General features: G+C 44.6%; 1 protein-coding gene across 1 annotated transcript in view; it reads left to right on the top strand.

Moving 5' to 3' along the window:
• The first annotated feature begins 1849 nt into the window (after window positions 1-1849).
• The window catches only part of ODAD2 (outer dynein arm docking complex subunit 2), a 148438-nt gene continuing 128164 nt past the window's right edge, over window positions 1850-22123 (top strand). Inside the window, exons 1-3 of the mRNA XM_040992524.1 lie at window positions 1850-1914; window positions 4522-4620; window positions 8164-8311. Of these exons, the coding sequence (XP_040848458.1) occupies window positions 1859-1914; window positions 4522-4620; window positions 8164-8311 (303 nt within the window). The 5' untranslated portion in view covers window positions 1850-1858. The remainder of the gene's footprint in view (window positions 1915-4521; window positions 4621-8163; window positions 8312-22123) is intronic.

Genomic DNA, 22123 nt, shown 5'->3' with positions numbered 1-22123 from the left:
TTAAGTTCCATTCAGGGCTCTGATGTTCACTTATGGCTGAAGGTACAATCTCCTTTGGGAACTCAGGAAGAGTGTGTTTTCCTGCAGTGTCCCTCAGTGGACTTGGCTGAACGTGCATCGGGTCACCTGGTCCTGGCTGCTGATGTGTCTGGCTGAGTGTCTGCTTGTTGGCTGTGTCCCCGAGTGGACTGCGTGAAGTCTCCTTGTGGTGGATTTGGGTGGTACCCCCCTAGTCCTGTCTTTGCCTCAAGCATTGTGAAGTTCTAGTCGGTGACTGTGTATTTAGAATCACGTGCTTCTTGACTCTCAGTCATCACGCATGCTCCTCTTTATCTCTGCTGTTACTTGTTTGAGTCTGTTTGACTTTGCCATAGCCTCTCCTGCTTCATTCTATTCATTGCATGAACATTTCTTATCCAGCATTGTATTTATTTTAAAATATGTTTATTTTTCTGTTTTGTTTATTTGAAGGGTAGAAGGATGAGAGGTAAAGTGAGAGTCAGAGAGATCTTCCGTCACTTTTCGCAAGCCTACAGTAGCCAGGAGCAAGCCGGCAGTCAGGGACTCGGCCCTGGCCTCCCTGTGGACATCTCTAATTTAAAATATTTGCCTTCAGAAATATTCAATTTAGTGTCTATGACATCATCAAAATGTAGCTGTTTTGGGTTTAGATTTTGTTATGTTTTTAAATAATTCTAAATAATACACAAATCTTCAGTATGTTTTGTGATTTTTATTATTAGCATTCCTGTAGCCTGAGTCTCTGCGTGCAGCTAGGTCCGTGTTTCTGGCCTGATGGTTCTGACGGCTGAAGAAGCACATTGCACAGTCTCTAGGATTGTGGGCAGAGGACGCTGTTTTTGTGTGTGGGTGTCTGTATCTTGCCTTCGCTGTCGAATGCTGTGTGTATCTTTACAGTTCTCAGTAGAGAAGTTGGACAGGTCTTTGTTTTCTTTGCAGTTCTTTAAAGACATTGCTATCTTTTTTTTTTTCCTGGTTTGCATCATTTCTCATAAGATATGGATCATGTTGTAAGCAGAGGATAAATCACGTGACCCCAAAAACATAATAAAATACAGAAAGGTACCATCTGAGGTCACTGTTAATATTTTCCAGGTAACTTTTATAATTTTTTCAATCTCATTTCTCTGTATAGAATACGGGTTAATGTTGATTTTGATGTAACAGAAAATGGTTCATGTTTACACCAGAAAGTGGGATTCTTTTGATAGTTATTTCTACAATTAAGGATTTTGTAACGTGTATTGAACAATTCCATATGCTTTAAGGTGTATTCTGAGAATGTTGCTATTAAAAACTTTTCTCCAAGGGAAAAAACAAAGAAAAACAAACAAACAAAAAAACACAAAAAACCAAAAATGCCTCATGCCTCCTTCTCCATGAGTGCTGTGTCTGTTGGATACCTGCGAGGTACTCCCTTGGGCTTCGCTCTGTGCACTTGATGTGACGTGTCTCAGGTCATGAGAGGTGTGTGGGCCCAAGCCGCACTGTTGTTCCGGGTGTGCTGAGGCAGAGGTGTCATCTTGTCACACTCTGCCTGAGCCCACCGACGTTGAAGTGGCCTTGTGCCAGCTTTGTTGTTCATCAGAATGAGTTGGCATCATGCTGTCTCTCCTGCTTTCTTCCCCAGGCTTCAGCTTCAGGAAACACCACAGAATAACTCAAGGACGCTGCTGCAGAAAGCGCTTGGAATTTTGCCTGTACAAAGGTGGTTAAACTCATGGAAGAGCAACCAAAAGAAAAGGCTCAACTTGTTGAGGCACCCAAACAGGGAGACGCTGCAGCTGGCCCAGAGCAGACCACGCCGAAGAGCCAGAGTAACTTTGGGAAGAATCAAATGACCAAGAGATTGCAGCCGACTTTAAACTGGAGGGCCACTGTTGATGTCAAAGTGTATGTTGACGACTGCTGGGTTTTCTGACATTTTAGACACTGTGTATGGGCCTAAATTTTTTTAATCTATGTCCATTTCATAATGGAAACATATGGAGTCACGCTTAAACATCCTAGCTGGTACAAACTGACTCCTGATGCTATTCTCTGTATTCCCAGCAAAGGATTTTTTTAAAAATTATTTCCTATCTCAAAGGCAGAGAGAGAGAGAGAGAGAGAGAGAGAGAGAACGTGTGAGCCCATTCACCACTTCACGTTCCAAATACTGAGAACATTAGGGTTATGTGTGAAGCTGGGCCGGGTTAAAGCTGGAAGCTAGAAGCCAGAAAATCATTCAGGGTCTCTCACACAAGTGGCAGTGACCCAGCTACTTTTTTTTTTTTTTTTTTTTTTTTGAGATTTATTCGAAAGCGTTATGGCATGATCATGAGAGATAGATAGAGATTTTCATCTGCTCCACCCTTCTCCCTCTGCCCCCGACCCATGGCAGCAATGACTGGAGTCTGGGGTTGGGCCAGGCAAAAGCCAAATGCAAGGGGTTTCTTCCCAGTCTTCCCACATGGGCAGCAGAGGTCCAGTCACTTGCGCCATCTTCCACTGCTTTTTCCAGGTATATTAACAGGAAGCTGGACCACAAGTGGAGCAGGCAGGACATAAAGTGGCAACCGTATGGGATGCCGGCACCACAGATGGCAGCTTTACTGGCTATGGCAGTGCCAATCCTGGGCCCATCATCTTGGGCCATCACTGCTGCCTCCCAAGGGGTGCATCAACAAAAGCTAGAATCAGAAGTGGAGCTGGTGCTTGAACTCAGGGGTTCCAGTATAGAATGTGGGTATACCAATCACTATGCCGAACTCCTCTCCCCAGGGCAACAGGATCAGACAGCACTAGGGTTCGTGTTCGGAGCACTGTGAAGGGAAAGGGAAGTTAGGATTCTGTTTGCTATATTTGGTGAGTCAGGATAAATAATGTGCAAAAAACATAATGCAACATATGGAGAAACCTCATGGGAAATATCAACATCTCATAGGGTATGAACTGGATTCAGTAAATGCTCTAAAGAATCTTTTTTTAAAAAAATATTTATTTTATTTTTATTGGAAAGGCGGATATACAGAGAGGAGAGACAGAGAGGAAGATCTTCTGTCCAATGATTCACTCCCCAAGTGACCGCAACTGCCGATGCTATGCCGGTCCGAAGCCAGGATCCAGGAACTTCTTCCAGGTCTCCCACATGGGTGCAGGGTCCCAAAGCTTTGGGCCGTCCTCGACTGCTTTCCTGGGCCACAAGCAGGGAGCTAGATGGGAAGTGGAGCTGCCGGGACTAGAACCAGTGCCCATATGGGATCCCGGTGCGTGCAAGGCGAGGACCTTAACCACTGCGCTATCGTGCCAGGTCCAATGCTCTAAAGAATCTTGAATGTCCTAACTTATGTGGAGTGGGGCGGCATGGTGGCATGTCATGTTAATCCTGTCTGCAGTGCCGGATCCCATATGGATGCTAGTTTACATCTGGCTGTTCTGCTTCTGATCCAAGTCTCTGAGACCCGGAACCTGCGTGGGAAACTCAGAAGAAGCTCCTGACTCCTGGCTTTGGATCAGCCCAGATCTAACCACTCTGGCCATTTGGGGGGTGAATCAGCAGATGGAAGATTCTCTCTCTCTCTGTCTCTCACACACACACTCTAATTCTTCCTTTCAAATACAAATAAATAAATAAATCTTTTTTTAAAACTCCTTAATATAGAGTTACCTTTATACTGATGGTACTTTCCCTGCTGATATAACCTGAATACAGGGGCATTTTACAAAGTCCATGAACACTGGATTTAAAGATAAATTCACTGTGCCAAAAAAATTTAAAACCCATGCATAAGAGGAATCTTGAAGACATTCATGGGATATGTGAAATATGAAAAATTGCAGGTGAATACCAACATCTCTTAATGTGAAAATAAGCTTATGTTTGAATTCCCATTTCCTTAGATTCTTGGAAGCATCCCTCCTCAACTGTAAAAATGCTGCAGTCTCAGAAGTATTAATAGGCCTGTGTTAGTAAACACTGATTTGGCATATATAGGCAATAAAATTGGCCCCATCTGGAATCCTCTGTAACTGCTGACAAAGTCAAGATCTGACCTCACTCCAGCCTGCAAAGCCCAGGGCACCCAGGACACCCAGAGCACGCTCTTACCTGTAGCAGACAACACTTAAGACTCTGTCAGTACCATGGTTCCTGCGGGGACACACAAGGATCCACGCCTGCACAATATTCTGGAAGCAAGCCCAGAGAGCTGGAGGGAAGGACTCTTCTGGAAAGTGGAGCCCCTCCCCTTCTTGTGACCCTTGTAGCGCTGAGTGGGTCTGATGGTGGCAATGTTGGGTTCCCAGGACTCTGAGGTCTGGAGCAAGTGCTGCGACTGTCAGGTGCAGAGGCTGGAGGGACACCTCCAGGTGCAAGAGGGGCTGCAGCGTCTCCTTCTGGTGTCAGGCAGCTCCCTGGGGTGCAGGAGTGTTTGGGTGCATTTGAGCCTTCTACTTCCTGCTCACTCACTTCATCAACATGAAGCTAATGTGCATTTTTTTTTATTTTTTAATTTTTAGTCCCAAACTCCCAGTCAAAGACACCCAAGAGGAAAAACATGGAGGAAGACTTGAAAAGCCCAGGGCTTCTCTGACCCCTGGAAGAGCACAGCTGCCTCGGTGAGTTTGTCTTGGCCAGTGGCTTCTGAGGGCAGGTGAATGCTGACAGCTCCTAGGCCCGGGAGCCAACGGGAGAGTGTTGGACTCTGCTCTTGTGGCATGCCAGTGACCTGCAGTGTGGGCTTTCCTGGGGTGAGCCAACTCAGTGAGAGAACCAAGTATCGGGCCTGCCGTGAGTCCTGAGTGTGCCCATCCCTGCAGTTATGTTGCCCCTCACAGCTCCTGTGGCAGTCTGCTCCCCGGACACTTAACGATGCTTCTCATCCAAGCACAAAAATGACACAGAGGCCGCCTGGCCACCTCACACCTGATTTTCAGTTTGATGGCAGAAGTGTAGTGGCTGGAGAAGGGTCAGCCACCACCTGCAGGAGAGTGTCAGGGTAAGGGTGGGAGGAAATGGCATAACCATATTTTCGTAAATATTTAGCACTTGGGGGAAGAAAACTTTAAAGACACTCAACTAAAGTTGTGCACATTTTTACTCTTTTGGATCCCTATAATTAGAAGTTCAATATGCTTAATCATTTACTTTCTGCTTTCTGAACAGATTGTGTGGAATTGGAAGTAGTTCTTCTAGGTCAGGCAGAATCCTCCAGCAAAGTCATTGAGGCCTCAAGACCCTAGTTCGAGCTTTGAAGTTGTGAATTAGATGCCATTTATAGTTGAAGAGTCCAGATTTACTTGTTTCATCCTGAGAGAACTGGGTTGGTTTCTGCCTTTAAAGGGATTGGTTCATTTGATCTTTGTTGCTTAACTTGCATAATCAGTATAGCTAGACACTTGTCCTCTTTATTAATCTTTTACATGGAAACAGCTTTTGTTTTACTCATTTTTCGGATTGGTTTTTTTTTTTCTGTTTCCAATTTTATTGATTTCTTTATTTGCTTCCTTCAGTTTGACTTGCACTTAATATTGCTCTTCTGTAATTTTAGCTTCCAGTTGCTTTATTTCTATTGATAGACCTTTCCTGATGTCAGCATGTCCTGCTGGAACTCAGCTGATGTTTTGCTGTGTTGGTTGAGTACAAGTCCACATTTTGATGCGTTGTGTTTTGATTTTCATTCAACTGAGTTTGTATTTTTAAAAACTTTCCCTTGATATACTCTTCTTACTCCTACATTATTTGGGTAGTTTTCAGTGTTTGGAGATCCTCCTTTTATCCTTCTCTTACTGATTTTTAGTCTCGTTTAATTGTGCTCAGTGTGTAACTATTTGTTTTGTAGTTGTTGGTGGTTTGCATGGACCAGGTTCTTGGGGTGCTTGGAAAGAATGTTTATTCTGTTTTCTTTGGTGGAAGTGCTCAGTGCTTGTGGACTGAATTACATTGTGTAGTGCTGGTGGGTATTTCTCCTACATCCTTGTTTATTTTCTTTCTGTTTATTCTGTAAGCTGTTAAAGCCTTCAGCTGTGATTGCATATTTTTCTGTTTTCTTGTTCTGTTTTCCTTTATGTGTTTTGTAGCTCTGTTGTTTGGTGTATATATGTTTAGGATTGCTGTGTCTCTCTTTTATCATTATGTAATGTTTCCGGTAATTTTTTTTTTACCATGAAATATGCTTAATCTAATATTAATACAGCAAATTCTGCTACCTTTTATGTAGTGCTTTGTATTAGTGTCTCTTTTTCCTTCCTTGTCATGTCAAACCATATAAATAGCATTGCATTTGAATTGAGTTTGTCGCAGAAAACTTGTAGTCGGCTTTCCTTTTCGACCCGCTAAGTCCAACTCTTCGTTGTGTGGTTAGGTCATCTTCTCTCAAGGCCATTATGCTCCATCAGTGTGTGCGTCTTCCACTGCAGGGAAGGACGGACGGGCCTTTAGTGTGCTCTTCTCCAGGACCCGGGCTAGGACGGATTGGAGCACTGTGCTGCTCCTCAGATTTTCTTTCAGAGACATCTTCCATTTGTTTTATTTAGGATTCCTAGGATTTTCAATGGTGTTGAGGATGTAGTGGGAGGGATAGGAAAAAGCATACCCATGTCATTGTTCCTAAGTGGGTATTTGGTCTAAAGTAAAGTATTTGAATATCAAATCAGACTTCAGAGAATTTAGACAACTCTGGGCTAGTATGAATGTGAAGTGCCCCAAGCAGCAACTGTTTTCCTTGGAAAAAATGATTGCTTTACTGTGTCTGATCTTGCTCGATGAGGCATGGAGGAGTCTATAGAAGGCTCGGGGGTGACTGGAGAGTAGCCGGGCTCCTCTCCCGCGTGGACAGTGTTCTGCATGAGTATTCTTCACCTGGACTCTTGTCCCCAGACCTGTCTGTCAGGCCTCCATCTGTGCAGACCGTCTATCATGCTCTTCCTTCCGAGCCTTCTTGGGTTCCTTCACATGACCCGGAAGTACATTTCCTGAAATGTGTCCTGTCTATAAGTGCATCCACCCTCTCCTTCCTCCCATGAAGGGAGCCGTTCTCTTTTGGCTCTCCTTGTCCCAAATCCTGCCTAACCATAGGGTCTAGGGACGGGAGGCAGTACTCTCATGGCTCCAGACTTCTCTCTCCTTGTCACAAGAGGCGTCTTTCCTTTGAGATGACAGTGCATACCTCTTCCCTTCCTGGTGGCCATTGTGAAAGTACAATCCTTAAGGAGTTGGACATCAGTTCAGCTGCACCTCTTTCCATCATCACTCTGGGACAGCCCACACTCCCAAGTGCTTGATGCCAGCCTCAGCCCTGGTCTCCCAGCTTCTAGGTGTCAGTTCTCTTCACTGTTGCCTTTTCCCGGTCACCCCCACTTCTCTTGCCACTTCCTGGAATTCAGCACTAGAAATGTTTCCCTTTCAGACTCTTACCCTGGCCTGGATATGTTTATTTGTTATTCGATCATTTGTTCATCCATGCATGCTTCAGATCTTTCTCACACCAAGCGTTTGGAGAAGTACATCTGTGTGCTACTTGCTGGAGAGACAGGAAATGGACAGGGTTCATTGGTACTTTACCATGTGACAGACATGTATGTGTGCCTCCTGAGACACAGTGCCCACTGTCTGCAGGGGCTGCTGGGGACAGGTTGGCTCCCAGCTGTGTCAGGCGCCCCCATACCAAGCTGGGGCAGCTGCTCTGACGTTTGGTGCCTTGGCAGCACTTGGTGCAGGCGTCATGAAGAAGTGGGCTCTCAGCCCTCTCACTGCCCAGTTGACCTTTCCGTGGTAGAAGGAGGTGATCGGCATCTGAACTGAGCACTTCAGTGTGGCTAGTGGGATTGGAAAAGAAGAGTTTTAATTTTACTCAGTTTTAGCTACATTCATTGATTTAAGTGAGGGGTTGTAGGGACACACGGGGACCAATCGTTGCCTTACTGTGCGGCACAGCCTGTGGCTGTTCAGTTTCTGGTTTCTTATTATGATTATTGCCACAGTCAGAGTGGTGGTAGAGGACACGTGATGTGGCCAACCTCTCTTGTCAGTCCTCGCCATCATCTGCGAGCACTCAGCAGGTGTCCCTGCCTTATCTGCTGCTTGCGTACACGTCGCCCAAGTGTAATCGGGTCGCCCAAGTGTAATTGGGTCCTCCTTGTGCCTGTTCTTGTCCCTCGCAGGAAGAGTCTTGATAAGAGTGAGGAGATTCTTAGCGAGAGCTCCTCAGAGAGTGAGGAAGAGGAGGAGCCGGCTGACCTTCGTCAGGAAGCCAATGTGGATTCACCGTCGGAATATTGGCAAATCCAGAAGCTGGTGAAATATCTAAAGGTACGAATGCCTTTTGGACCATGGTTGCCATGTTCAGTTTGAATTCTTTCCCCAAAATGTCTATCCTGCTTCGAAGTTTATTGTTCCTTTCTCCCATATGAAGGGCGGTAAGCGTCCTTGTTATATAAATGTGTCCAACAGAAGATCCCCCTTTCCCGAGGGGTCAAGGCTAGTTTGCAGGGAGCAGTGAGGCTGCCTGCTGTCAGCCCTGTCTCCTGGCTGGGGAGGCACTAGGTACTAGCACCTTTACTTGGGTCCCTTTTTTTGCGCAGCAGCGAGGCATGGTGAAATGCATGAATTCTTCACATTGGATTTAGATTCCTTTTTTTTTCTTCTTCTTTTTCATTTTTAAAGATTTACTTATTTTTTTCAAAGGCAGAGGTACAAGAGAGAGCGGTATCTTCCACGCACTGATTCACTCCCTAGATGACTGCAGTGGCCAATGCTGAGCTAGGCACAAATTAAGAACCAGAAGTTCCACATGGGTTTCCCATGTGGGTGGCAGGACCCAAGCACTTAGGCTGATTTTTTGCTGCTTTTCCTAGGCCATCATTAGGGAGTTGGATCGGCAGTGGAGCAGCAAGGACAGGATATGGGATGCTGGCAGCTTAACCTACTATATCACAATGCTAAGCCATATGTTCAGTTCCAGGTTAGATCACTTTTCAGTGTGTGCTTGTTGAAAAGTTACTGGTGTGGTTTGAGCCTTGATTTTTCCCTTAACCCATGGAATGACATTAACAGTACCTGTGCTATTGAGTTAGTTTAACGATTAAGAAAACACAGTTGAGATATGATGCTTAATAAACTGCAATTGCTAGGGCTTGTGTTGTCGTGCAAGCAGGTTCAGCTGACTCTAGAACAGCCATGTACCATATCGCAGTGCCTGGGGTGGAGTCCTGCTTCTGCTCACTGATCCAACCTCCTACTAATGTGCCTGGGGGCAGCAGGTGGTGACCCAAGCGCGTGGGGGTCCTCTTGGGCCAGCACTGGCTGTTGCAGGCAGTTGAGGAATGAATCAGTGAGTGGAACGTTCTCTTGCTCTCTCTCCATCTCTTTTCTCTGTGTCTTTTTGATGCTCTTTGAAATAAATAAACCTGAATAAATATTTTATTTTATTTTTATTTATTTATTTATTTATTTTTTATTACATTGCATCATGAGACACAGTTTTACAGGCACTGGGATTCCCCCCTCCCCTCCCCAAAACCCGCTTCCCCCCCCCCCCATGGTGGATTCTTCCATCTTGTTGCATTACCACAGATCAAATATTTTAGATAATAAATAACTTACAAGTGCTTCAAATATGTATTGGGCCAAGTCAGATAACATCTTATATAAGAGTCAATCCATATAATGCATTGAAGTGGCTAAATGAGAATAGAGTACGGACAATGTTTTTGCAGTGATTAATGTCATTTTTATTTTGAGAGTTATGTCTTTATTTCAAAGGGAGGTGACAGAGGAGAAAGGTAGAGATCTTCCAAATGCAGGTTCACTTCTCAGATGCCTGATGAAACCAGGCCTGGGCTGCACCAACTCAGGAACCAGAGCTCCATCCGGGTCTCCCACACGGGCGGCAGAACTCCGAGTGTCTGGGCCGTGTTTCACTGCCCTCTCTGTATCAGAAGCCGGACACTGGGACTTAAACAAGCACTCGTGAGGAATGTGGTTGTCCCAAGTGGCTCGGCTGCTTCATCACCAGTGAGTATTGGTACCCATCACGATACTCGTTTGTGATACAGCACAGCAGATAGCAGCACTGAAACTGAAGTCCGGAAGTACTGGTGAAAAATAAACGTTTTTTGTTTTCTTCTTGGCTTTTCTGCATCTTTGGTAAAAGCAAGTAAGGGCCTTTGTCTGTGATATTGTTCATATAGAAAGTTATTTATGTTGAAGAAAAGGTACAGGCTATACAATATATGTATATGCATGAGTTACTTTATATAAATTTGGTTGTTGGTATTCTAAAGAAAAGACATTTTTGAAAGCCAAATATGTCCTTCAGTTTGAAATTTGGACATATGAGTCCCATTTCAACCTGTGATTTATGTGGCCTTCCAGCTTGTTAGGAGGTCTGTGTACCACCTTAGCTGCACATGCCAAGTAATACCCAATAATGCATTATCTGCTTGTTCTTTGTGAGAACAAAGTGTGAGAGCGAAGTGAGGATGTGAAAGTCTGCTGTAGTACACCCAGCATGAAACAAGAAACTGGTCTAAATCTGAACTAGCAAAAGCAATATACATTTCAATGACCAAACCAAAATCAAGGCAGGCATATATTTTCTCGTTTATTTCTGACCTAGGAATGGATTACAGAAGCTTTAACCATCAAAACAGCATGGCACTGGCCTGAAAACAGACCATGGACACACAACGGAGAGCCCTGAAACAAAGCCATGCATTTACGACAATTGACTTGCAGTAGTGTCAGGAGACAGAATGGGAACAGGGCAGTTTCCTCATTGGATGGTGCTGAAACTGCTGGATAGCCACATGCAGGAGAATTAAATTGGACCCTTGTTGGACACAATACACACACTCAGCTCCAAAAGAATCGAGGGCATGCATGTAAGATCTCTAACAGTGAAGCTACTAGAAAGAAACATACAGACTTGTCTCAGGACATTGGTCTGGCTGAAAATGCCTGAAATAAGGCCCAAAAGCAGAATAACAGAAGTGAAAGTATGCAATTGGGGTTACATCAGACTAAAAGCTGTTCAGTGAAAGAAAGAGTTGCATAAATTTGAGGTAGTATCTGCAAACCACAAGGATGCTTCAGAAAATTATGAAAAAATAATAGATTTATTTATTGTCACAATTAAAAAAATCAATGAATACTTTTTAAATTATAGACCTTTCATGAACTTTTTAAAGGCGCAAATGCATGAATTTCAAGTATTTTTGCACTGAAATACGTAGTTTTTAATCTGGCAAAGAGCTGATACCCCCAAGATACAAGGAGAAGAAATGCAAACAACTCAGGGGCAGGAAAGAAATAACTCAATTAGAAAACGGACAAAGGACTTACCTTCACACTTGTCAAGAGAAGGTATGTAAATAGCTAACAGAACATGTGTCATTGGGATCGTCAGGGAGATGCAAATCAAAGCTGTAATGAGGTGTCACTCCACTGCTGTAAAAATGGCATCATGAGAAGCTGTGGACACAAGGGGTCCCTGGCACACGGTGGTGCAAATATAAACTTATAACAGCTACTGTTGGAAACAGTGTGAGGATCCTGAGACTCCTCTAATATAGAACTACCAGCGTTCCCACTTCTAGCACAGATCCAGAGCGACTGGAATCAGTCTGTCAGATACTGCATTTCAATGTGCATTGCAACATTGTTCACAGTAATCAACATGTGGAATCAACCTAGGAGCCCATCAACAGATACATGGATGATGTGTTATTTAAAATGGAATACTGTTCAGCCTTTGAAAACACAATAAATTCTGTAATTTCTGACAACATGGTTGAACATGCAGGATGCTAACTAAAGTAAGTCCCAATACCACATGATGTCACTTTTTTTAAAAAGGACTTACTGGACCCTGCACCCGGAAGAGGCTCCTGGCTTTGGATCGGCATAGTATCAGCCCGTTGCGCTCACTTGGGGAGTGAATCATCAGACGGAAGATCTTCCTCTCTGTCACCTCATCTTGTATATGCCTTTCCAATGAAAAAAAAAATAATAATAATAAAAATAAAATCTTAAAAAAAAAGGACTTACTTATTTTATTTGAAAGGCAGAGTTAGAGACAAGGACAGACAGAAACATCTTTCATCTACTGGTTCACTCCCTCAAAGGTCACAGCAGCTGGAGCTGAACCAATCTGAAGCCAGGAGTCAGGAGCTTCTTCTGGATCTCCTATGTAAGTGCAGGGGCCCAGGGACATGAGCCATCCTTTGACTGCTTTCAAAGGGGGCGTTAGCAGGGGCTGGATTGGAGGTGGAGCAGCCAGGACACAAACTGGTGCCTCTATGGGATGCTGGCCCCACAAGAGGAGCGCTAGTGAGATACATCATTGAAGCAGCCCCTGAGCTCACGCTTATGTGGCACCTAAAAACGTCCAACAGAATTAGGCTGAAGGAGTGAATGGAGGCGAAGAGGAAAGAAAAGGGAAACTCACAATCAAAAAATACAAAATTTCTGTTGGAAGAGAGAAGCTTTAGTGATTTGTTGCATAGAAAGGTGAACCATAAGAAATAGTAACCTATTGCATATTTCTAACTTGGGCCACATCAAATGCCATCCATATCACCCTGTGGGTGGCAGGGGTCCAAGCACTGGGCTGTCAGTGTCTATCACAACACATCAGCAGGGAGATGGGTCAGAAGTGGAGCAACTGGGGCTTGAATGGTGCCCATATGGATGCTGATTTTGCTGGCTGTGGCTTAATTCGCTATACACATCTCTGGCTCCGAGGATTAATTCGTTGATTTTAAGACCTGACGTATAAACATAGATTAGAATCTCACATTGTTCCCCATAAATATATAATATATACAGTTCCTAGTGCAGGATGTTCACTAATTCAAATCCACACCAACAGATGAATGAATAGAAAACAGAATCCTAATTTTCACCATATTTTGCAATGAATAAGCGTTGAAACCTTTATGCCAAGTGAAAGAACCCATTTTCATTTAGATGGAACATCCTGAATATGCAAATGTGAGGAGATAGAAAGCAGATAAATGGCTGCCTGAGGATGTGGAAGGGCAGAGCTTGGAGTGAGTGCTATTCTGTGCGTGGTTCCTTTGTGGGAAAGTAAATATTCCGGAATTAGATAGTGGTGATGGTCACCCAACATCACGGCTGTGGCAGATACAGTTATTATTCAGCAATGGGTCAAGTTGCGTCTTGCAACATCATGTCTGCTTCAGGAAAGCCAGTTTGAGTCCTGGGAGTTCTGCTCCAGCATCTCACTAATGAGACTGAGAAGGCTTCAAATGATGGCCCAAGCGCTGAGAACCCTCCACCATGTGGGAGAGCCAGAAGCTGTTCCTGGCTTCCACCTGGCCCAGCCTGCTCAGCTTCAGGCATATGGAGAGCGAACTAGTGGGTGGGAGATCTCTCTGTCTCTCTCTCTGTCTATTCCTATTCCTCTCCGTCACTGCCCTTGGAACAAATAAATAAGTCAATTAAACCCATTTCCAGATTTAAATAAGAATATGTGCTTACAGGAAGCCAGATCTAATACTTAACTTGGAGATCTTTTCATCTGATTAATGAGTTGACCAACATCAAGGAAAAAAGAAGAGTTTTTTTTTTTTTTTTTAAGTCTGGGACTATTTGTTGTAAAGCCAACCTCGGCATGATCAGATAAGCAAATGATGCTTTGCTTATCGTAAACTTGCCTTTTAAGGATCATATTTTATAAGTATTAAATGTCTCCTGTGAATTCAGCAGCATGAGCACTGAGCACAGTTGGATGTGGCTTCCCACCCCTGGCTGCTGCATGGCAGGGGTTCTTGTGTGTATTTTGACTTGCGGTCCCATCTCAGCACACCTGGTAGGCAAGGCCCAGCCTTCAGGCCATTGGGAACACCTGTGTACCATGCCTTTACTCCTTGGCTGAGTCACAGGACTACCTGCAGTTGCCTCTGCTCACCTCTTAAAAGGCACTTGGGTAAACAAAGGGCTTGGCAACCCACCGTGCTGTCAGGTAGGGCATGTGAACTGCACAAGATTTGGAGAGGAGAATTGCGAAGAGGCCTGGTCCAATTGTTTAGATTTCATTTAGGGAAAGGAACCAAACCCCAAGATGGGCCAGGAGGCGGAGGAACTGGGAGCACAAACTTTGATTTTGAAGACATGGCCTGGGTTGGAATTCTGCCCTTGGCGAGCTCAATGGCCTTGGTTTTATTGGCTGACCTCTGATGGCTTCAGTTTCCTCATGGTGAAGATGGAAAAATAGCCACTCTCCTGTGCTAGGATTCTGATGAGCACTACATGAAACAGAGCACATATAAAACACCCAGTGTTTGGAAACTGTTGGCATGGATGACTGCTGCGATTGCTCAATTATCGTTACGGAGAAGAAGTGGTGGGAAGTCATATTGACTTGCATAGGTGGCCCTCGCTCCTCACGGCAAGTTTTCTTGCGACCAATAAAAGGAGGGAAATACAGTGAGTTAATAAGTGAGGGAGAGACTTACCATCCTAAAATAAAAACAAAGTGGTTGCCAGTGAGTGTAACCAATCCCAGTGCAAAGAGAAGAGGGTATTTTCTCCCTTAGGATATAACAGGGCAGGCACTGAGTGAGGTAGTGGATGATGTCCTTGGCAGTTCCTTCCCACCCCGCTCCCCCAGTGAACATAATGGCAAGAATGACCTTCCTAACACAACAGCCCTGATGGCTGAATAATGATCTTGAAATTTCCAGCCATTTAGGATAAGCCCATGCAGCATCAGGCCAAAAAGGGATGCCCTATTTCTGTCCCAGAGCAGCTAAGGAAAACACGTACTGATGAAGTGCTACTCAAGCTTGCACACGTTATCCATCAATAAATCATGTGCAAATGTGATACTTTTGGCCAGACAGTAAATTGCTTGGAATTCTTATAGTTCCCACAGGTAAATATTCTTAACATAGGCAATAAAAGAAAAAATATATCTACAAATGATTTCAAGCTTTTTGACACAGATAAATGTTTTATATGGAGACACAAAAGGATATTAAAAGTCTGTGAAATGCAAACTTGAATGTCTCTAGATGATCTCTGGATAAATACACCTGACATTTTAATTTATGAAATTATGGCTTCGATGTAGAATTAAACTTGCACAGAAATGTTAATGTTGACCTGACTTTTCTACTTACCATTTTCCAAGTAGGGCAACGTCTGTGATTGCTGAGAAAAAATTGATGAGCTCATTAATACCCAAACAGGTCAGCGAACCCTAGCTTATTATTTATCCAGAGCTATGAGCTCAGATCTTGGCACCTACATAAAGGGAGCTTGGATTTAATTATTTGACTTTGACATATGTTCATTTTGACTTGCAAGCAATATATATATGCATATATATATATATATATAATCTTTTCATCTGGATTTTTAGAACATGATTCAGTTTTTGAGTTAATGAATGCATTGCATTTTTGAACTGATCAGTCTCCTGGCTTCTTCCTGCCCTTACATCTGATGATTCTGATTCCCTGCGCAAACACTTCACCCCCCCCCCCCACTTGCAGCTACCTTCCAGATAAGCTTTTCTGTTCTGCCCTCTGCTCTCCTGATGGCTCAGGTCTCTCCTCAGCTGCTTCTTATTCAAGAGGTGATGTTGCATTCATTCAGTTCACCCCTGAACACCGGTGGCTGCATGCAGGAGAGGGGGCGAGTGGCTCACTGCCAGACCCTCCTGCCCCTGAGCCAGTTGCTGCCCTTGCTGTCGCATCCTCACTCCCATCACACGGATAACACTGCTCCTGTGGCCAGGACTGCTTCACAAACTTGCAAGGAAAAGGCTTTTGCTTTTGGTCACTTGCAGCAGATGAAGAAGATTATTTGTTCTTTGTGAAAGGCACAGTCAAATTTCACTCGTTTTTAAAGGCATGTGGAGAAGCTCCTTGAGAAATAGGAAATAGAAACTCGTTTGTTGGGAAACATGGGTGAATTAGTCATGGGATGTGTTGCACAGGAGTGCACATGAGCACTGTAGTAGAGTGAAGTGTTGAAAGGTCCAGACGTGGTGGCTATGCATTGCATCCCTATAAATGTCCACCTCCTGAAGACAGAGCATTGGGACTCGGGACAGAAAACTTGTTGAAATCCATTTTCACACACATTGGGTGTGCAATTCAATACTATACGATCAGTAAATCCAAGGGGGAAAGTGGGAGATCTGGCTGATGAGCTCTTAGGTCATTTGGAAAGATCTCAAGAGTCTGGAAGTAGAATCACCCTCTTCCTGCACCAGGGCTGTCACTTCGGGAGGTCTGCACCTTGTGACGTCAGCTCCAGGCTTGCCTTGGGTCATATTAACAGGCAACATGGGAAACCCTGTTCCTGGAGCTTACCACAGTGGTGGAGACATGCCAGGAAGTTCCTAGGGCTGTCTTTCCACTTGCCTGCTTCTGTGGGTTTCTGTACCCAGGGTTTTGGTCAGAGTCCAGCAGAAAGAGTGGGGAGCCAGGATCATGGAAGCACTGGACAGCAAGGTGACAGCAGCAGGTGTGGTTGCAGAACAAATCCACGCAGATATTCAGTGCAGCAGTTAAGCTGCCTCTTAAGACACCACATCCCATATCAAAATGCCTGGGTTTGAGTCCCAGCTCCTCTGCTTCTGATCCAGCTTCCTGCTAATGTGCACCACGGGAGGGCACTCAAGTGCTTTACTCCCAGCAGATTGGTGAGCTCTGGCTACTTCTGCCTTTCAAATAAAGTAAAACACAATTGATTTTAAAAGGCTTGAAGGAGAAGGAAGCAGAGTGGGAAGACACAAGAGGCCACTGCTAAGGGGCTTTTGCACTGAGAAGCGGAGAGGCTGTCATCATGTGTCATGGCACATCTGTCCTCTGTCCCCAACGGCACAACAGGCTGAGGGGTGGGAGCCTGCCTGGTTTGTTCTGTATGGCCAAAGCCGTGGGGCACCATGTGGACAGCATCTTCCATGAGAGCCAGAGACTGTGATCATTCTTTTCCTCTGTCCTCAAATTGAGCATTTTCCAGGGCATGAAAATGACAAGATGCCTGGTGGTTCATTTGGCTTCGCGGTGGCCAGTGCTGCCTCCAGCGTGGCATCTGAGGGACACTCTGCTCGGCAGAGCCACCACGCTGTAGATGTCCACAGGGACTCCCCCACCAGCTGTCGTGTTTGGGACTTCCTCTCTGCGAAAGTCACTTTCAGGTTTTGAAAACCTTTGCGACAGATTACTTTTTTGAAGTTTGGTGCCCTGATGCTGGTCCATGCACTGATTGCTCACACGCACACACACATACACCCTTAATTACTTAAAGAGTTGTAAGTGGAAATTAGAGGTTATATGATTTTTCACTGCAGGAATTCGATGTTCTTTGCGATCAATTACAGTTAATTAAATTCCTTTCCCCTTACTCTGGTTTGGGGTTTGGGGTGGCAGGTAGTTTGATCCTTGTTTCATTGGTGGAAAAGCTGAGAAACACTTTGCTCCAGGCCACACAGAAGGCGGCTGTGGGCCGGGACTGCATCCAGCCTTCTGTCTTTACAGCCTGTCGTCTGGCTCTTCTGTCCTGCTGTCAGGGAACTGGGGAGCTGGGAGGCCGCAGCCCTCACGTTGCCTGCTCCCGTGGCCTGCGGGCTGGACTTCTCGCTCCTAAGGGAACGCGGCATTCCTTGTGGAATGGCAGCGCTTGGTGAAGACTTAAGAGATGGAGAAAATTAGCATGGAGTTATCCTTTTGAAAAATCATCTTTTGAAAATGAAAAGTGGGTTTATGCCCCTAAAACAACTCTGGAAAATTAGTCCCACTTTCCTGAGAAGCATTCTGGAAGTCAAGATATATGTTGCTACATTGATATGAGTTAAACTGAAAAAAAAAAAGTTAGAGTGGCCAAGTATAAAGAGCAGGATTTTTGTGCTTTTCTTAAAAATTACTTGTTAGAGATCATTAGAGAATCAAATTTCATAATCGAATCTTTTCTACTCAGTAGAGACTGTGTGTATGTTTTATAAACATTTCAGGATGAGAAGGGAATGTATTTTAAATGTTCGGAAGACTTGACTGGTGGTGTTTGTACGTTGAGACTGCCCACAAGAAAAGCATTTGTCTCCTTTTCTCTCTGTCCCGAAGGAGAAGGGAGGAGGGGGGGGGGAGCCTTCTCTCCAGGGGGGAAATCTACACTCCACAAATAAATGAGAACTCCATTTACTTGTTGGTGATCACAATGAAAGAAGTGTGGAGGAAGAGCAGGGGGAAGCAAGACAAAGGACTGTGCTCACACAGTGCTGCCCCACTAGGGAATGACAGGGATGGTGCCTACGCAGTGCTGCCCCACTGGGGAGCCACAGGGACGGTGACCACGCATTGCTGTTCCACTGGAAAGTGACAGGGACGGTACCCATGCAGTGCTGTCCCATTGGAGAGTGACTGGAGAGTTTTAGGGATGGTGCCTACGCAGTGCTGCCCCACTGGAGAGCCACAGGGATGGTGCCCAGGCAGTGCAGTCCCATTGAACAGCATTGCATGTCCAATTAGCCTCCCCACTGAGGAGCGACAGGGAGTCCCTAAGCTGGCATGTACTTAGTCCTGTCGTGTACTTAGTCACAGACATGCCCTCGGACCTAGCCCAGCTTAGGGCAGAGTTAGGCGAGACATGATGATTTAGTTACTGCCAATATTTTGATTGGAAAGAAATCTGATGTCTGAGCAATTTTATGTAATGATCTGAAAATATCATAGGTTTAGATTTTCAAAGCGGAATGTGTTGCTTGACGTACAAGGGTACTCCTGAAACCCATGGGAAAATGGAATTAAAAAATAATGCAGGTTTTCCATGAGCTTTTTGCATGCCCCTGGTAGCAACACTTACTAGTTCTTCAAAGTTGCTGTCCCTCATATCTGAGAAAGCTGGCTCCTCTGGAGAAGCAGGGCCCTGCTAGTTCCCAGCTGGATGTATGTGGTGCTTTGCTTTCTGCATGGAGAACCTGTCCTCCTGTCCCGCCCCAGATGACTGCGTGTTGGAGGATTTCTACAGCTGGTGGTCAGCACTAACACCCTGCAGATGGGGATAACGCCCCCTCCATCTTACATGTCTCTCTTCCCGACCCATATCCCTCCTGGTCTACTGACCCCTGACTTTCCTGCTGACCGGTCCTGGCTCCTTTCACAGCCCTGCTCTTGAGGCTGTGTCTGTACCTGCCACTGTTTCTGCACTGTGCGTGTCGTGGCAGAAACGTGTTGTTCCTCCGGTCCTCGCTTTGTGCCTTCTGGGCTTAAGCACTTACAGTTCTGTACACACAGTAAGCTGACGGACTCTCATGGTAGAAATGCAAGCCACACAGGAAAAATCCCCTTATTTCTACACATACGTTAAATCATACTTTTTTCTCCATCTTGTTTTGCTTCTTAGATATAGCATTCGATCTTAGTGATCTTTCTGATCTGCCTCAGGCCTAACAATTACTATGTAGTATTTTATTAAATGGTTGCATCAGGAATTAAAACTTTTTTAAAAAAGATTATTTTATTGGAAAGGCAGATTTACAGAGAGAAGGAGATATGCAAGCATCTTCTATCCTCTGAGTCACTCCCTAGCTGATCTGAAACCAGGAGCCAGAACCTTCTTCTGGGTCTCCCAAGTGGGTGCAGGGTTCAAGGGCTTTGGGTCGTCCTCCACTGCTTTCCCAGGTCATAAGCAGGGAGCTTAATGGGGAATGGAGCAGCTGGGACACAAACCCGTACCCATATGAGATGTAGCCTTGCAGGGGGAGGATTACCCAATTAAGCCATCACACTGGGCACTAATACCATCAATTTGTTTATATATGTATTTATTTGAAAGTCAGTGAGAGAGAACCTTCTTCCATCTGCTGGTTCACCCCACAAATGGTTGCAGCAGCCAGGGCTGAGGCTAAAGCCAGGAGCCAGGAACTCTACCTGTGTGTCCCACACGGGAGGCAAAGTCCCAGTACTTGGGCCATCTCCTAGAGCTCTGCCAGGCCCATGCGCAGGGGTTTGCATCAGTGTGGAGCTCGAGTTGTGCTCACGTGGGATGCCACCAGCACTGAAGGCAACAGTTCAACCTGCTACATCATCACACCAGTGCCCACAGCAGCAACAAATGTTTTAGCATAGTCTGTGTATGCACACTGTTTTTGTAGGGCGAATTGCCAGTGAGATTGCTTGGGTCAAAGAGCTCTAATGATAAGTTGTTCAGTGGCCGTACAGGTTCAGTTATGGAGGGTGAATAAGTTTGGAGCTGTGCTGTTCAGCATTATGCCTGCTGCAGGCAATGGGTATTTTGCAGCTAAAATGTTGAAGAAGGGAGGTTAAGCGTTCTTACCACACACACAGAAAGAGGGCAAGGCAGTACGAGGAAGCTCACACAGGCGATGAATCTCTGATTTACCTTGATGTGGTGTTTGCACATGTCCAAGCTCATCAAATGTGTATACTAAATTTTGAGCAGGTATTTACATGTCAGTTATGCCTCTGCAAAGGCTTCTGAAAAAGAGAATATTTATGTACACATTAAAGTTGGAGAGACCTTGCATTAAAATCTTTTAAATGTGATTGGAGATAATGAAAACTAGCAAACCAAACTGGACTTATATATATATAAAAAAATGTTTTTTGACAAGTTCTTACAGAAAGCAGAAATCAGTCTCTTATCAGTAATGTTCCAGGGATTTTCTACACTGGATACAGGGCAGAATCAGCCAGGGCTGTTGGAAATGAAAGCAAGCCAATAAAAAAAGGACTCTTGTGCCAGGTACCATTTGAGTTTTGATTGAATTGGTCGGAATAGATTCTGTGCCGGGAAGGACTCCAGTATCTTCTCGGAGAACTGAAATTGGTCATCTAGAGTTAAAACCCATCATTATAAATGCTCAATAATTTTTTTTTTTTTTAGGACTTGGGAACTGGGTGGTTTCTCAGAGCCCTTCCAGGAGGACATGCACATTTTCTGTTTCCTTCTGGTAGTTTTCTTGCTCAGATCCTTGTTCCACGTGGAGTTCACTTTATGCATCTAGGACAAGGTAGGCCACGGACTGTCCTTTTTCCCCTCTGGGCTAGCTGGCTAGTGATCGGTGTCAACATTTACTACAGGCTTATTCTGTCTTCCTTCACGTGCTCTGAGTTCCACCTGGACCCAGTTCTGCACCTTCACATGTGAGTTTGTTTCCGGATTTCTCTGTTGCATCGATACATCAGAATGCTCCCACGCCGTTGTGTGTTGTTGTAGTTAGTATTAGCTTAATATTTGGTAGAGCTGATAGCTGTCTTTTAAAATCCTACCTGAATTTTTGCTTTTTTTTTTCCCATTCGAAATCATCCTTAGAGCTAACCCATCCTGTTGAGAGTTTTTGTTGTTTTATACAAATTTATAAAATACTTTTGGGTTGGTTGCAGTTCTTTAAAAGAAGATTTACTTATTTCTTTGAAAGGCAGAGCTAGAGAGCCAGTGAGTGAGTGAGAGAGAGAGAGAGAGAGCATCGATCGGTGCACCCCCCAGGTGACCTCAATGGAATCCAGGAGCTCCTTCCGGGTCTTCTGCCCAGTACCAGGAGCCCAAGTGCTCAGACTGTTTTCTGCTGCCTTTTCCAGGGAGCTGAATCAGAAATTGAGCAGGTGGGACACAAACCAGTGCCTACATGGGTGGTTGGCATTACCAACACTAGCTTTACCTACTCCACTACAACATTGTCCCTGATCGCAACGTTAATAACGTTGACTTATCTTACTCAGGAACATGGTGTGACCGTTTGTTTATTTAGTCTTTTATGTGTGTTAGTAAAATGTAATAGTCTTTTTCTGAACATAACTGAAACATGTCTTATGGGAATTAGTCACTGCAGTTTTGATTACTCCTGTTCTGTTAATACTGGCATGAGTACACAAAAATAAACTTTTTGATGGGCTATTTGTATTTTAAAATATTGCCCTTAAATCTGGCCATTTTATTGGACTCTACTGATTCATTGTCATCATTATTTGGTTCATACTCCTGACTCCATTTAGGATCATTAGATTTGCTGCGAATTTCTTGCTCGTTGCAATGGCTAGTTGAGTAAGCTGATAATTTTCTAAATGTCCTGTGGCTACTTAAAAAGAAGGCATATGGAATCCTTGTATTGATTCCTTGCTTATTCCT

The sequence above is a fragment of the Ochotona curzoniae genome, unplaced genomic scaffold (assembly GCF_017591425.1).
Source record: "Ochotona curzoniae isolate NIBS_2020 unplaced genomic scaffold, NIBS_Ocur_1.0 contig_78, whole genome shotgun sequence".
NCBI lineage: Eukaryota > Metazoa > Chordata > Mammalia > Lagomorpha > Ochotonidae > Ochotona > Ochotona curzoniae.
The sequence above is the reverse complement of the archived record's forward strand: the minus strand, read 5'-3'. Positions and strand labels throughout refer to the sequence as shown.